General features: G+C 41.0%; 1 protein-coding gene across 9 annotated transcripts in view; it reads right to left on the bottom strand.

Moving 5' to 3' along the window:
- Positions 1-17,082, bottom strand: part of LOC309373948 (uncharacterized protein) — a 95,222-nt gene that overhangs the window by 42,530 nt on the left and 35,610 nt on the right. For 3 of the 9 annotated variants that reach the window (XR_014170290.1, XR_014170292.1, XR_014170296.1), the window contains 2 exons: positions 5,903-6,000; positions 4,731-4,836 (listed from right to left, as the gene is read on the bottom strand). The exons of 1 other annotated variant lie outside the window; for it this stretch is intronic. Coding sequence is in view for 1 of the 8 variants with exons in the window: in XM_081918579.1 (XP_081774705.1) it covers positions 4,731-4,836; positions 5,919-6,000 (188 nt within the window). In the remaining 7 variants the exon portion in view is untranslated. The remainder of the gene's footprint in view (positions 1-4,730; positions 4,837-5,902; positions 6,001-17,082) is intronic. 5 more of the 9 variants (XR_014170293.1, XR_014170295.1, XM_081918579.1 and 2 more) reach the window with 2 other exon arrangements.

The following is a 17,082-nucleotide window of genomic DNA, read 5'->3' as shown; positions in this document are numbered from 1 at the left end:
GCTGAGGCTAATTGGTGTGGCCTAGCTCAAATGTAGACTTTTCCCATGAGCATAAGGCCTGAGCAGGGCTTATGTTGTGAAGGCAATGTATACCTCAACAACCAATCCTTTGTTGCTGGACCCCCACATAGTTGAGCATTTCTTGTGACTGTGAGCGGAATCTGGTATAATTTGATTGTATGAGTTACACAGGCATCTACTGGATATTGTCCATGACATGCCACACTTTCCCTGCCATAAGGAACTGTCTACCTTCCATTGCACAGAAATAATGGTTCGCTCTACTGGTGCTGAACTGATGTTGGCACAAATATATTTCTTAACTAAAAACATGTTATTTATTTTTCTCTATATATTTTTGAACATTGCATGTCAAATTCTGCGTTTTTTTAAAAAAAGGATTTACCCATTATTAGCCTATATATGAAGCCACTAGATATGAAGTGTTATTGAGCTGCCTTCGTTCCACATGCACACTTCTCTGTTTTAGCAAATTTAACACCTCTTTCCAAGGACTGTTAATGATGATGAAGACTCAGATAAGATCGCCAGAAGGGCTAAGGACAGATCTTTAGACTGAGAATTATTATTTTTAATCCTCCTTACAAGGGTGAAGAAAGTGAAATTCTCACTTACTGCTGTAATATTTTTTTTTAAGACTCCGAGTTTACTGTATATTTTTAAAGCCCTATTTAAAGTAAAGGTTGTCCGTGCAGAAAAGAAAGAAATAATCATAACTCAAAATCTTGGCTATATGTTTCCTTTGTAAGCACTTTTATACCCTGCAGGTTGGATAAACAAAATTGAAACTTCAGTTTTTAGTGATTTCAAATCTTGATCCCACTAAAGTAGAAATTGAACCCTGGGGCATAAGAAATACATATACAATGTTTCTATATGAGGTTTCATGTCACCACAAAGGCATTTCACTGTCTCACAAGAATGGCTATCCTGCTTGCATTAGCCCCATACTCTGAAGGAACAAAATCTCCTTAATTTCCCCTACGCTGAAATACAAATCCATTTGTTGCCAAACGTTTAGCTTGTCATTCCAACAAATTGGTTCTCTGTAGCTTGGATTACACTGAGTTAATAACGTAGCTGCACTTTTCAGGTTTTATTTAATCCTTCCCTCACAATAAAATGTGTTTGGTTTATAATACGAGGGGGAAATACTTAAGTGATACAAAATGTTTGTCTCGATACTTTCAGATGCTTAAAGTTTTTGTTTTGTATACCAAAATAACACTTACCTTCATGAAAATGCTACAGATGATCTGGAGATTTAATTTTCTTTTTGAGCACTTGAACACAAAATGCTTGAAATGTATTTGATTGTGACTATGAGAATGGTTGTCTAGCTGATATAACTGTTCATGGGAAGTTCTCTTTGTATTCATATTTCTGCAAATCTTCACTTTTTTGTTATACATAAGTTATTGTTTAAATAGCAATACAATAACAAACCCTAATATATGTGTCCAAAAAGTGGTAAGGACCTAACAGAAGCAGAAGACATCAAGAAGAGGTGGCAAGAATACACAGAGGGATTATACCAGAAAGATATGGATGTCCCGTACACCCCAGGTGGTGTGGTTGCTGACCTTGAGCCAGACATCCTGGAGAATGAAGTCAAATGGGCCTTAGAAAGCACCGCTAATAACAAGGCCAGTGGAAGTGATGATATTCCAGCTGAATTATTTAAAATTTTAAAAGATGATGTTGTTAAGGTGCTACACTCAATATGGCAGCAAGTTTGGAAAACTCAGCAGTGGCCAGAAGATTGGAGAAGATCAGTCTACATCCCAACCCCAAAGAAGGGCAGTGCCAAATAATGCTCCAACTACCGCCCAATTGCCTGCTAGCAAGGTTATGCTTAAAATTCTACAGGGCAGGCTTGAGCAGTATGTGAACCTAGAAGTCCCAGAGGTGAAAGCTGGATTTCGAAGGGGCAGAGGAACCAGAGACCAAATTGCAAACATGTGCTGGATTATGGAGAAAGCTAGAGAGTTCCAGAAAAACATCTACTTCTGCTTCATTGACTATGCAAAAGCCTTTGACTGTGTCGACCACAGCAAACTATGGCAAGTTCTTAACGAAATTGGAGTGCCTGATCACCTCATCTGTCTCCTGAGAAATCTCTACGTGGGACAAGAAGCTACAGTTAGAACTGGATATGGAACAACTGATTGGTTCAAAATTGGGAAAGGAGTATGACAAGGCTGTATATTGTCTCCCTGCTTATTTAACTTATATGTAGAATTCATCATGCGAAATGCTGGGCTGGATGAATCCCTAGCCGGAATTAAGATTGCCGGAAGAAATATCAACAACCTCAGATATGCAGATGACACAACCTTGATGGCAGAAAGTGAGGAGGAATTAAAGAACCTTTTAATGAGGGTGAAAGAGGAGAGTGCAAAATATGGTCTGAAGCTCAATATCAAAAAAACTAAGATCATGGCCACTGGGCCCATCACCTCCTGGCAAATGGAAGGGGAAGAAATGGAGGCAGTGAGAGATTTTACTTTCTTGGGCTCCATGATCACTGCAAATGGTGACAGCAGTCACAAAATTAAAAGACGCCTGCTTCTTGGGAGAAAAGCAATGACAAACCTAGACAGCATCTTAAAAAGCAGAGACATAACCTTACCAACAAAGGTCCGTATAGTTAAAGCTATGGTTTTCCCAGTAGTGATGTATGGAAGTGAGAGATGGACCATGAGGAAGGCTGATCGCTGAAGAATTGATGCTTTTGAATTATGGTGCTGGAGGAGACTCTTGAGAATCCCATGGACTGCACAAAGATCAAACGTATCCATTCTTAAGGAAATCAGCCCTGAGTGCTCACTGGAAGGACAGATCCTGAACCTGAAGCTCCAATACTTTGGCCACCTCCCTGGAAAAGACCCTGATGTTGGGAAAGATTGAGGGCACAAGGAGAAGGGAACAACAGAGGACGAGATAGTTGGACAGTGTTCTCGAAGCTATCATGCATGAGTTTGACCAAACTGTGGAAGGCAGTGGAATACAGGAGTGCCTGGCCTGCTCTGGTCCATGGGGTCACGAAGAGTCAGACATGACTAAAAGACTAAACAACAACTATATATGTGTTCATTGAATTCAAGCTACACCTTGAGCAGCAGTGCTTAGAAGTTAATTTCTCTTCAGATTACTGTTTAGATCCCAACATACAAAATTCAAGTGTAGCCTGTCAAATTTATTGATTGATTGGGTTATATTCTGCCTTTCGCCATAAAATGCTCACAGGGCAAGTCATGTAAAGTTACCACAAACATATTACATAAAAGTAATCTTACACATTCAGATACTGTTTCACAGGGTTCCACAGTTCAGGTGTTGCCACTGAGAAGTCCCTATTCCAAGTTCCAATCACTCAGTCTTTACAAGGCAAAGGCCTTGAAAGTTGGTCGCTTTTACTTTTCAAATTAATGGAAGTATTAGATGCTCCCTCTACTTTAGGATGAATGTTGTCTGAGAAGGCTGTCTAAGAAGCAGATACAGTGGTACTTTAGTTTACGAACTTAATCCGTTCCTAAAGTCCGTTCTTAAACCAAAGCGTTCTTAAACCAAGGCATGCTTTCCCAAAGCAGCAGGGGACTCAATTTACAAATGGAACACACTCAACAGGAAGCGGAACATGTTCTACTTCCAAGGTAAAGTTCACAAACCAAAACACTTACTTCTGGGTTTGCAGCGTTCTTAATCCAAATTGTTCATAAACTAAGCTGTTCTTAAACCAAGGTACCACTGTACTTGAGTTTGGAGGATTTGTTGCAGTTTCCCAGTATGGTTATAGCAAGGCTGTCTGCTGGATGCAAAAGAATCTCTCACATTCTTCACACACAATGATTGACATACATAGAATGTACATAGCTGGTGGTTCTTTTTCAGCAAGTTTTGAAGCTGCTAAGAAGTTGTTTTTTAAAAAAGACCTAAGGCAGGCTGCTGAGGACAACTTCAAGTTCAATATCTAAGGCTGAAAACTATGGCTTATTTTTAATGTGAGACATTTTGTATCACTTTCACAATATCTAAGGCTGAAACCTATGGCTTATTTTTAAAGTGAGGCATTTTGTGAAGCCAGACTAAGCATCGTGTGAAAATGGCACTGCTTATTCATTTGTTCTGCACTCTGTCCCCTCCACCAATATTTTTCAGAAGGAAACTCTCCCAGGGTTCCATCTTATTCCTAGAGTATAAATGGGCTGCCATATATCTGGATTTTCCTGGACATTTAACCGAATTTCGCCCACACACTGCTGCCAACTGCAGTATTCCGGATATGTCCAGGAAAATCTGGACTTATGGCAACCCTACAAATAATTTCCACTTTCAATAATACATTGAGGTCTTATTTAGGCATCATGTTTTGCAAATATAGATGTCATTCAGTGGGTAAACGTAATTGTATTTATCCATTCGTTCCAGGGTGTATATAGTGGAGAGTGATCAGGCATGCATTCAGGGACCCAGTGCATGGATTATTTTTCTTTTGGATCATGACCAACATCTGATCTTGTATTTCTAGATTTCAAGACATGACAAGCCCAGTGAAGTCCACTTGTTGTAATGATCCAGCATATGGGCCACAGATTTGCTCCTGTTGCAAGATGACCAGTTAAAAAAATGATTTTAAAATATTGATATCATATTGGCAAAAGAATCTTCAATTGCTGAAGATGAGAAAGATAGTTTCTTTTCTTTACCTGGAAGGGAATGTAAGTTCCTTTCCCCCAAAGGTTGCATCTCTGACAGTCTTGCTGTATTGGCCTCTATTGATGCAAGCATCCACATAATAAATAATACGTCGAACTGTAAAGATATCGAGATATATTGACTTTAGTGGCAAACCATTAATTCTCAAAGTTTGTTTTACCCTTGTGTATGAGCCTTAGAATTGCTCTTGCATTTTCAAAAAATACAATGACTGAATCTAGCTTGATTCTCAATATATGGGGCCAAATCTAAGGGCATTTTCTCAAGTTATACTATGTGAATACGTTGCAGATGTCTTGTGCCTGTCTAGCACTTCTAAATGCTGTTAAAGCCTGACAGAAAGAAGAACGGAGCTATTTTTAACTTGAATGTACTTTCGAGTCATTGTAGTTTTCTCATTCGATTTACAGATGTGGGAAATGCAAAAACCAACTGGTGAAAATAGCCGAAGGTATTCTGTTTCATTGGCTTTTCCTTTATTGTACTAGAGAAAAGGAAGTCAATCAAGCAACTTGCTCCCTCCAAATTGGGGCTCTGATGGAAGCTATTTTGGCAATTTGCCCACCTCCATTGCCACATCAGCGTAGCATAAAACAGAGCAGATTGCAGGAACATTCATCTTTAATGTGGAGGTGCTACCTGTGGAGACTACAGGGGCCAGCATGTGGTGCTCTTTCTTTATCCGTGCGCCAGATCAGCCTAAAGGTGGCTGACATGCTGGGAGAAGCAGCTGTCCAGCGGTGATTAGTGGATGCAAAGCACAATAGCACCATTTTGAGATGCAGGCAGTCAACGTGGAGCGCTGTAGGAGATGTAACATCCTAACAGTTTGTTGAAACAAGTTCAGAGGAGAATCCTCTTTGCACAGATTTGGTTAATGCACGTCTACACACCTAATGGCCAGGTGCATTTGGGCTGGAGGTCAACAAATAGTTTAGTAGATAGATCAGGGGTGGGAAACATCAGGGTGTAGGCCTCCAAATGTTCTTAGACTTTTAGCTTTTATCAACCCCAGCCAACATGACCAATAGTCAAGGATGGAAACAGCTGTAGTCCAGGGTCCTCTCCCTCACATAGATAATGTGATGTGTGTGTGTGTGTATGTGTGTGTGTGTGAATAAAAACAAAGAGAGAGATCCTGAAGTAGCAAATGATTGTCTACCTTTACTGTATTGTACCTATGGGAGTGAAGTATCTGACAGGGACTCGCATGATGGCTCCAAATGTTCTGCTGGTCATAGACTGTTTGCCATCCAAATTCTGTAAGGAAAGAGGAAGCTATCAGTTTGGTTGGGGTTAAAAACTCACGCAGAACTACTGAAACTGTGGAGACATCCTGGGATACAGGAAAGCTGAGAGATAAGGAGCTAAGAAATAGATACAAAGTAGGCAGCTGACTAAGAAAGTGTAGCCTCACCAGAGTTCATTTTCTGAAGTCTTGGATTGCTTTCCCAGTTGAATGTAATGGAAAATCAACGACCAATATCTTTTCATTTTTTTTCAGAATTGAAATAATTGTGCAGGCATAGAAGCTCCTTCTTTGTGAAAGATGCAGGAAAAATTCAGGCACTTGACTCTGTCAAGAACAAAGACTTTCTACTGAGAATGGAAAGCTTTAATGAGAATGGTAGGAGGGGTTCAGCATAGTACTAACATGTCCTTTGCACTGCAAGCAAGTGGGGTAGTGGACCTGCTGAACTATGAACTAACCATGGTGATGGACTGGATGAGGGTCAATAAACAAAAGGTAAACCCAGACTGGATGGAGAAACTGTTGATGAATATTTCCTCTGCTTGGATATGTCAGAGGTGAGGAACCTATACCACATAAGCCTGCCAGGTTGTTTGGATTCAGCTATGCTTATGTTTCCCGTGCCTGGAGTCATATAAAGGCAGGTGTGGGGAAACTCAAGCTTAAGCTGCAATGGAAGAATTTGGAGTGCAGACACAGCTTGATTTTTTTTTTTTGAAAGGTGATGCTCAGTCAATTCCAGTTAGGATCACACTCCTCATGAAGGAGCAGGTTCATAGCTTGCGGGTGCTCCTGGATCCATTAGTGTCACTGGAGACATAAGTGACCTTTTTGGTACAGAGTGTCGTCTGCCAATTTCACCTGGTGGGACAGGTACTTTCTATCCGAATGTGGATGTTGTCTATGCTCTGATGACTTCGAGGTTAGATTACTGCAGCGCACTAAGCATTGGGTTTCTTTTATATGTGGTCTTGAAACTGCAGCTGGTATAAGAGTTAGCAGCCATACTCTTGAGTGGCATCAGCCATGCTGAACATATCATGCCCATTCTGACTCAGCTGTACTGGGTTGCATATGTTTACAGTAAAAATAATTTGGAGATTGGGACCCCAAAACCTCATGGGATGCCCGCCTGAAGACCCTTCATCAAATTCCCCCTTCTAGCAGAAGTGTAGAGGGTGACTACAAGAGAGAGAGACTTTTCAGTAGCTCCCTGAATGCTCTTCTGAAGAAGATCTCTCTTGCACTGAGATGCTTTGTACTTTCATTGTTAATTTTTCTGCGGGTATCTGCTGGCTGTATGCTTTAAGATGATCCTGTGATGCTATGGGGTTGGTGAGGTTTTATAACTTTTTTTATTTTAAAAAATATATAATTAGTTTTGCTTGTTTGTTTTAATATTAATGGAATATTTTGTACCTGTTTGATATTTTTGCTGTGAGTTGCTATCTGGCCATTAAGGTGATGAATACACAATAACAACAATAATAGCAGCAACAACAACATATAATATAGAGATTTGTGGTTAATTCATATATACACTTCATCCTTTGATGGCTGATGTCCCAAGATTTCAATCCACAGCTAGTGTTGAATGTCTTTGAAATGGAGAAACTTCATGAAATGAAAGACTAAAGGGGGCTTATCTGAAATTTCCATCCCCATTCTAATAGTATAATTGCTTTGTTTTCATACTTTTGAGAGCTCAGGCACATGGGAGCCTCAAAGTGGGCTTTCCAAAATGCAGCTTTGAGCGCACTGAATTAGAAAACAGGATGGAGCACACTGGTGCAACGAGCAGATTCTAATGGCTCTACTTTGACAGCCTGCCCTTGTTCTACAAATGGGTATTCGGTGCATTAAAAAGGTCATCCTCTTCCTGATCCCTTCAGCATTGTTGGCAATGCAATTATTTCTGCAGCACTAGAATGATGTGCCATAAACAGGAGGGTTATGACTTCCCTCAGCAGAAAGCAAGTGCAGGTTTTCAAAGAAAAAGCTCTTCAAAAACTAGCATCTTTAATAACATCAGCTGAAATAAAGCACACTTCTAGCTAAGTGAATTGCTTTTAAATAAATGGGTTCCAGGGTGCTGTTTTCTTTCCTTTCAAAACTTGCTAGGTATGTGTGTGAAAGCCTGTCCTTAAGAAAATGCAAACAAAATTCTTCAAGCTATTGGATTCTCTGTGTACAGAATGCCTACTGTTCATGAGGAATTTTTCTACAAATGGAAAGAAAAAAATGTCAGAGAAGCAATGGAAGAACTGTTCTTCCCAAGCTTTGCTAACATAGGAATGTTTGTTTATTTCTGCTTTTTGATAAACTGCGGCATTTTGATCAGAGTGAAAAGTATGCAGGCACAATTTTGGTCCATGGGTGGAATGTTTCTGGGTGCAGAAAGGACTGCCCAAATTGGAGAGGTAGCTTTTGAGGGGGAAAGGAGGGTGCATGAATGTAACAAACCATTTTGGTACTACTTTTCCATTTTGGTTATTTTTTACACTTTGCCACCTTTAGCGGTAGTGGCAAGAGAACCCCTTCTGATTATCCTCCCATGGAATGTCACTATGTCTTTACATAGTAATGCAACTCATTATGTTGATGTACTCCAACTCCCATAATCCCTGACCATTGGCCATGTTGTCTGGGGCCAGAAGAAGCTGGAGTCCAACAACATATGCAGAGCCACAGGTTGCCCAGCCCTGTTCTAGTGGGAGAATAACAGCAGTAATTGATGCAGCAAAGAGCTTTCTCTTCACTTTAACCTGCAGTGGAGGCAGCAATGAAAGAGTCTCCTACAGCATCATGGACACAGAGGAAAATAAAAGCAGTAGTTCACTACAATTATCTCTCTTTTCTTCCCTGGCTGCTGCTGAAGCTGGCAGCAAGAAGTTCATTATATTTGTGTCCCCCCCCCCCCAAAAAAAAACCCTCAAAGAAAAGTGTCTCCCCATTTTGCCACCCTTGAATGGGGCACAAAAAAAAGATACAAGAGAGCTTTCTCCCAAGCAGAAATGGATGTGAAGAGCACTATTTCATTCCCCAGGGGATTCTGGGGACAGGGCCCTACTCATCTCCTTGTTGAGAACATATGCTTTGCTGGGGAGGAGGAACATCCATATCAGCCCCATTGCCTTTCCTTCCTTCTCCCAGTAAGTTGCTGGGCCCCCAGAGGGAAGGGAAAGTGGGTAGGCGAGGTAGCAGAAGTGGACTCTGTGAATGACCTTGCACATTTTGTTGGTGCTTAAACTGTGCACTGAGTTTCTCAGGCAAATGAAAAAGCACAACCCATTTGAGGTGGATGCTTTGGGCAGCCTTCCTTGGAAGTAGGTTCCATGTTTCTTACAGGAACGGTGCCATCTATTCAATTGCACAATTATCTCTTTTGGGTAATTGTGCAATAAAGCAGGAAACCTTGTACAGTAGTACCTTGGTTCTCAAACTTAATCCATTCCAGAAGTCCATTCCAAAACCAACGTGTTCCAAAACCAAGACGCGCTTTCCCATAGAAAGTAATGCAAAAGGGATTAATCCATTCCAGACTTTTAAAAACAAACCCCAAAACAGCAATTTAACATGAATCATACTATCTAACGAGACCATTGATCCATAAAATGAAAAAATAATCAATGTACCATATTATAAAATAAACAAGACATTATTGTAGATGATAAAAATAAAAATTATTTTTTTTCCTTACCTGCACTGATGATAGTCATTGTTTGGATTGGGGGGCTTTTATCCATTTCCGCAGTCACACAATCAGTCAATAAGTAGCTGAACTGGGTTCCACACAGTCACAAAAACAAACTAACCGAAAAAGCCACAAAAACAAAAATGCAAAATGAATAGCAAAAACAAAAGCACCAAACTTAATCCATTCCGGAAGTCCATTTGACGTTAGAAAACCAAGGTGTAGCTTCTGATTGGTACAGGCACCCCAGAAACAATTGCTGACAACTGCATCAGACGTTCAGCTTCCGGAAAACATTTGAAAACAAGAACACTTACTTCCGGGTTTTTGGCATTTGGGAACCAAGGCATTTGAGTACCAAGGTACCACTGTATAAGATAATTAGCCAGCTGCCAATATCTGTCATGTTTAAGATTTTATATACAACTAAGCGTTCCCACCCCTGCTTGCTCCACTCACAAATCCCACTCACTCACACACCCCTGGGCATCCCTCCCTTTGCACCTGACCAAACCTGCACTCCTTACTACCTTGTCCACCTCATTTAGCTTGCCTTCTACCCCTCCCCTGTGAAGCTCACCCCAAATATGGCACCCCATCCCTCACAGCATGTTAATATGTTCAATGGAGGGGTGAGCACAAACTGCTCCAGCAGTTTTTAATGTGAGGGATGCTTCAGAGAGTGCCAAACCTATCTCTGAAGTGCCTCCCACCCTCCTTAAAATATGCTCCAGCAACATTTAATTGTGTGGGGGGTATGTTTCTCAGAGAGTGGTTTGCCAATCCGCTGTCTGAAACACTTTCTACTCTCCTTTGAGCATCACTCCTTCCTCATCAGCTCACCTGCACTGCCTGCCACCTATGGCACTTGCTTGCTCACCTGCTTGTTGTTCTGTCGTCATACTGCTGTTGGAGTGGCCACCTACTGGCAGCTATGCAAACTACAGCATGATGACGATTTTTCTTGCAAAAATATAGTATAGAGAGAAATGTCACCTACAACTGAAGAGTCTGCCTTTGTTTCCTCTGCACATTTTCCCTGACTCATCATTTGATTCAAAGAGTTTTACTGCAGTTTCCTTTTAGGGCTCTGATGAAAAGAGTTGACCAAGCTAATCTGGCTCTCATTTGAGAATGGTTTGGTAATGCCTTCCCCATTGAACCTGATCCATCTCACTCACTATCCTATTGCATTAGCGGTTGGGGAAATGGTGTGTTTGAGCACATTTTACAGTGCAGGTTTGAAACCTGTTCCTGTAATAGAGTCCTATAAAAGCTTCCTCCATGCTCTGTGCTCATGGCTCTTTTCCACAGCATTAAGAGAATACTGCTTGTGTGTCATTTCTAAACACTGGAACCACTAAGGAGCATTAAAAAAAGAAAACAGTCTAAGAAACAGATCTTTCCCAGAACACCTTTGAAAATCACTGAAGCATACCTGCATGCCTTCAAAGTGGAGGAAATTGCCGCCACAAACAGCCTACACCCATTTTCTACTACCACAGCTGCAGACCAGTGAGGATGAGAATAAATAACTCTGTTTTTATCCATGAACATAAATAACTAAAATATAATTGCTATGCCCTCACCCCTAAAATCATAAAATGCTAAGAAGAGACTGCAGAAGTTTGGATAAAGTCATTTCTGTGGACAGTTAAGCACTGCAGTCGCTGCATGACTAACTTTTAACTATGTATCTGTGTAGACTGGGGGAAAGGGAGACAGCCTGTCACAAGAATTGCAAGAGGGACTCACATTTGGACAGAGATAGAACTGGTCCACCTCTTTAATAACTGTGGGAAGGACTGCTTGACAGCCCTGTATTGCATTTGACACTTGAGAATAAGGCAAAAAAGGTCAGATCAGAATCACTCTACGTAATGCACAGCTCCCTAGAATGCTGCCTCCCACAACCAACTCATCTTTCTCCCAAAGCCCACATTCTGTCATCTCACATTGATTTCAAAGGGTTGTGTGTGTGTGTGTGTGTGTGTTGGGGGTGATGGTATAACCAAAGCTATGAATCAAGGCAAACCCGGGTTGTATCGAATCCTGTAAACTGATGTAACAAGGGGGAGATAAGCATACATTTAATTACGAAAGTAGTTATTTGCATAAACCAAAGTAAATCGGAGAAGCTGACATACCTATATGTAGTTTCGAAAAGAGAAGTGGGGGAACTCCAGACATTCACCTAACGAAAGGAAAATGTTTGGGCAGAGCTTTTCTGGGTTGAATACTTCCCAACTCCTGTTCTTAAATGCCATAATCATGAGTTTTATCCATGTTATTTACATTTGCCATGTACAGTGGTACCTTGGGTTAAGAACTTAATTCATTCTGGAGGTCTGTTCTTAACCTGAAACTGTTCTTAACCTGAGGTACCACTTTAGCTAATGGGGCCTCCCACTGCCACAACACTGCCGCCACGTGGTTTCTGTTCTCACCCTGAAGCAAAGTTCTTAACCCAAGGTACTATTTCTGAGTTAGCAGAGTCTGTAACCTGAAGCATCTGAAACCTGAGGTACCACTGTATTAGGGTTGCCATATGTCTGGAATTTCCTGGACATAGCTGGCAATTGACCTTCGGAAGCAGTGTCTGGGCAGAAATCACTGAAATGTCCGGGGAAATCCAGATGTACAGCAATGCCCGTTGGCAGTGTCATATTTGGCAATTTCCCTTAAAAATCTCTTCACTTTTTTTTTTGAAAAAACCTCAACAACTTTGGCCAAAAAGTTTAAAGTTTCACTTTTTGAAATATGGCAACCCTACCATAGATGGTTTCTGGGACAAAGTTTTTGATTAACTTAACCCTTCTTAAAAGAGGTGCCAGCTAAAACTATGATTTCACCTCTCCTAGTAAATGGATTGGATGGAAGTTTATTTATTTATTTGCACAAAAAAACAACAACACTGTATTGCCAACATTAAAAAAAAATCATAGCAATGAATACTATAAACGTCAACAATACAATTATATTGATAAAACTAAACAAATACAGAATACTAAATCTATAGATCAGATTAGTACACCAACATAGCTAGATTACTCCTCATGGAAAGCCTGGCTTCCTGGTTTATATGGGAATTAGCATATTGTGGAGTAATCTGAACTCACAATTTGGATTAAAAAAAAATCTATTTAAAGGAAGATACTTATTCTGCTTTTAAAGTTTAGGAAAAATGCCCATGATGGTTAATGTGAAAATTACACATAGTGAAAAAAAAATGTTAAAAACAGTGCAAAAACAACAAAGGGGGCAGAAGAAAAAATTACAACCATCCACAAAGGATTGTCAGGAATGATCAACTAGGATAAATGCCTGCTGGAATAAAATGTATTCAAGGAATGAGGGAATGACAGACCAATCTCCCAGGGCAGGGAGTTATATAACAGAGGTTCTGCAATGGAAAATGCCCTTTCATGTTCCCCTGCCAACTACACATGGCAAGTGGGTGAATAGTTCCCAGGACTCTGAGTTGGGCAATCTGGCTATAGTGAAAGGAGCAAGCATGCAATTTGGGGGTGCTTCTCAGTCTGTTATTGTCACTGGAAGCCTAAGTGCTATGGGGTGACTTTTACCCATTTGGATGTGTATGCTAGCTGCATCTGCCTGTGGACAAGGGATAGCCTTGCCACTGTGAGTTATGCACATGTAAGCTCAAGACTGGACTATTGTAATACACTCTGCATGGGATTACTGATCTCAGACAAACCCACCACAGTAAAGGTACGTCCTAGTTGCTAACAAGAGAAGAAAAGCTATGGTGATTCCAAGGAGGAGAAAATGAGACCAAAGTAGGGGGGGGGGGAAGCAGTAAAGAAGGGAAAGAATCAGCTCTTTAGGATCCTAGAGTTTGCCTAGTGTCCAATAATTCATTTGTCAATCAAAACTCTGACTGCTCTCATTGGCTAAAAACCCTAAAAGGAGGGAGCAACCAATGTGGATCATTCCATGTAAATCACACATTTTGTTTCATAACTTTCTTTCTAGGAGTGATAGAGGTATATCTTATTTGAAAATGAAAGCTCAGAGTCTGGGTACTTTCTTGGCTCTGAGTCCAGTACATCAGTACCCTCTGAATCCACTTCTCAGCAGTTCCAGATCTGTAGCCTACTGCCACAATATCATTACTTTTTCTTGTCCCTCTCCTAGGTGTTTCTAATAGAACATCTATTTTCTGATCCCATTAATTCTCTGCAGGTATGTACACATTCTTTACATGTAATACTACCCCTCCCTTTCTGCTGTGTTTATCCTTTTTCAAACAGCCAAATCTCACGGCAACTAATATGACCATATCTGCCCTCTGGAAAAATGGGTGTGCTTGGCACACCATTCTAAGCTTGGGAAGGGAGCACCTGGCTACAGTCATGTCTGAGAATCCAGGAGCAAAGCCAGGTCCAGGGGCTCCCCCAAACTGCAAGCCTGGTTAAGAGAACACTGCAGATCTAAAAATCAAAGCCCTTTGCCAAGGAACTGAGAGTGCATCAACATAAACTTTTTTCTAGGCAACAGGCTGGATTTATAGTGAAACAACATATTTCTCAGGTATTATAGGCACTTTGGGAGTGCTTTGCTTATATAGTAGCATTTCATTGTGCAGCCATCTAGGAAAGGTCCCATTATTTGCTAAGGTGATATATTGCAATAAAAGTGTTTGGATTTAACCTTGATTTCTGGGTGGGTCTGCAGAACACTGATCACCTAACCTTGTTTCCCGGAGAGTCAATGTGGTGCAGTAGATGAAATGTGGAGGTATGGGAACAAATCCTCACTCAGCTACAGACGACCACTTTTTAGGAGGATAATGAGTGCTTCTAGGTGAGGGCATATTGTAAATTTGTTGTTGAGATGTAACAAATGTGTTACTGGCAACATGCTTTTTGAACTTATCAAATTAAACAACTCATTTATGGAGGGGGGGAGCAGGTGTGCATGTATATACACACACATGCATGAGAACACAAATGAGATTTTAAAGCATTCTGTTGTGACATGGAATTAGGGTGCTGATAACACCAAGGTTGCAGGTTCGATCCCTGTATGGACCAGCTGCATGTTCCTGCATTGCAGGGGGTTGGACTAGATGATCCTCAGGGTCCCTTCCAACTCTACAGTTCTATGATTCTATGATTCTAGGGTGTCTGCTGTGCACAGGCTCTTGGACAGCTGTTCTCAACCTGCTTCCCTCCAGCTGTTTTGAGGAGAGACCGTCACAGTGGCAGGGCACTTGCATTAGGTACAGGTCCCAGGTTTAATCCCTGACACTTCCAGGTAAGGCTAGGATGAGGCGCTAGTGGTCAGTTTACCAGGGGTCAGCAAACGTTTTCAACAGGGGGCCGGTCCACTGTTCCTCAGACCTTGTGGGGGACCAGACTGTATTTTGAAAAGAGAAAGAAAATGAATGAATTCCTGTGCCCCACAAATAACCCAGAGATGCATTTTAAATAAAAGGACACATTCTACTCATGTAAAAACACGCTGATTCCTGGACCATCTGCAGGCCGGATTTAGAAGGCGATTGGGCCGGATCCGGCCCCTGGGCCTTAGTTTGCCTACCCATGGTTTAGACAGTACTGAGCTAGGCAGACCCAGGATCTAAATCAGTATAATGAAACTTCCTATGTTCTGATGACTACAACTCCCATCAGCCCCAGCCAGCTGTTGGGAGTTGCAGTTCAAAAGAATCTGGAGGGCACCTGGATGGGGAAGGCTGCTGCTGCTGATCTCAGTCTTTTAAAAGATAGACTCTGGTCACAAATGCTTTCATGAGCATCTGTCAAAAGTCCATTCAAAAGCTGCAATCGCCTGAATCAAGATGTTCTGTATTGTAGCCTGGCAGAGCAAGTAGTTCACAGGGGAACTATTAGGAATGAATAGAATGACACACTGTATTAATGGACTCTTGCTATCAAATTGAAACTGGGATAGTTTTGCTCTGAGCTACTGTGATTTTTGATGGGGATGACATATCTAAATATATGCGCCAAGAACCAACTGCTGCATTTTATTTAAGAATGATCTATATTGGGGATACAACCATGGAGGCATTAGCCTTGCTTCATCCTGTCACTAGAACGATGTTTGTAAACCAGGCTACTCTAGCAAATTTATTTATTAGACCACCTTTATTTCCTTGGTTGCTAATATCAAGTCAATTTGTATTACTCAGAACCATTTTAACATCAGTGACCTTTACCATAGAACGTTGCTTATTGTAGACTTCTCTTCCCTTTTGCTCCCAAGTCCCTATGCTAATTTCTGGGCACTGGAAAGCTAGAGTGGTGTCAATTATGGAGAGAACATGTAAGACATTGATTCATACGCTGTGAGTCAGGGGAACATGTTTATATTCATTTTCTTTGTGAGAAAGAGCAAAAATCAAGAGGAATTTGACATTTCACTTTTTTTGTCAGAGACAAAAGCATACTCACTACAGTATCCACCTTTCATGTGAATCACAAAAACCATGTTCTCACCCACAGAGTTTTGCCCACTGTGACAGGAGCAGAGCTATTTAGCAAAGCTGCAGGAAAATTTCATTACCAAAAACCCAGAGCACAATTCATGACAGTTCAGCCTCTTCTTGGCAAACCTTAACAAAGTCAGAAATTCCCATTTTAAAGCCAAACACAGTTATGGGGATCAAAAAAATGAATCTTTCCTATTCAACATAGGGGAACATGGGATTTCTGGACAGCTCAGGCCCTATGGTTTTCTTCACAACAATAGAGGTGCCACAAGAACAAAGGGCAACACCAAGCTTTCAGGCACGTTGCAGAGCAAGATAACGAATATGTGAATCTAAAATATTAGTTCAGTAATTCAGATAGGACCTCACAATCTGGACTTGCTAGCTGTACAGTAGAACTTCATGAAGTTAGGGCCATGTCACATCTTATAATGAAAGATGACTCCCTGTTTCCACAGCCAACCTATCACACCCATTTTCTGTAAAGATTAAATAGCAAACACATACTTGATAAGTCACTGCGGCTGAGAGTTGTGTCTACACATCATTTCCTGGTGAGATTGTCACTTAGGGTCACATGTCCTGGTGAAATGAACCCAAAGACCTAGGTTGGCTACCAGCTAAAAGCAAGTGAAATTTTAATGTACACACTCATTCTCAAAAACTAGTTTATAGATACCAAGGAATTGCATGTGCATTCAGTATGGAGTGTCTCCTAAAAACAGTCATTTGTCAATGCTTGGAGAAAAAATTCTGAATGTTCCAAAATAAACAAATGTGTGTATAATCTAAAACAGACAGCAGGATAATGCATTTCATTTGTTCTGCAAGACAACAAAGAATTGCGGCTATAATCTCTGCATCACAGACAGTTTCTTATGGACATTTGCTGGCCCATTCTTTCTGATCCTGCAAAAA

Source organism: Podarcis melisellensis (genome assembly GCF_964234715.1).
Source record: "Podarcis melisellensis genome assembly, chromosome: 7".
In the NCBI taxonomy this organism is placed as follows: Eukaryota; Metazoa; Chordata; class Lepidosauria; order Squamata; family Lacertidae; genus Podarcis; species Podarcis melisellensis.
The sequence above is the reverse complement of the archived record's forward strand: the minus strand, read 5'-3'. Positions and strand labels throughout refer to the sequence as shown.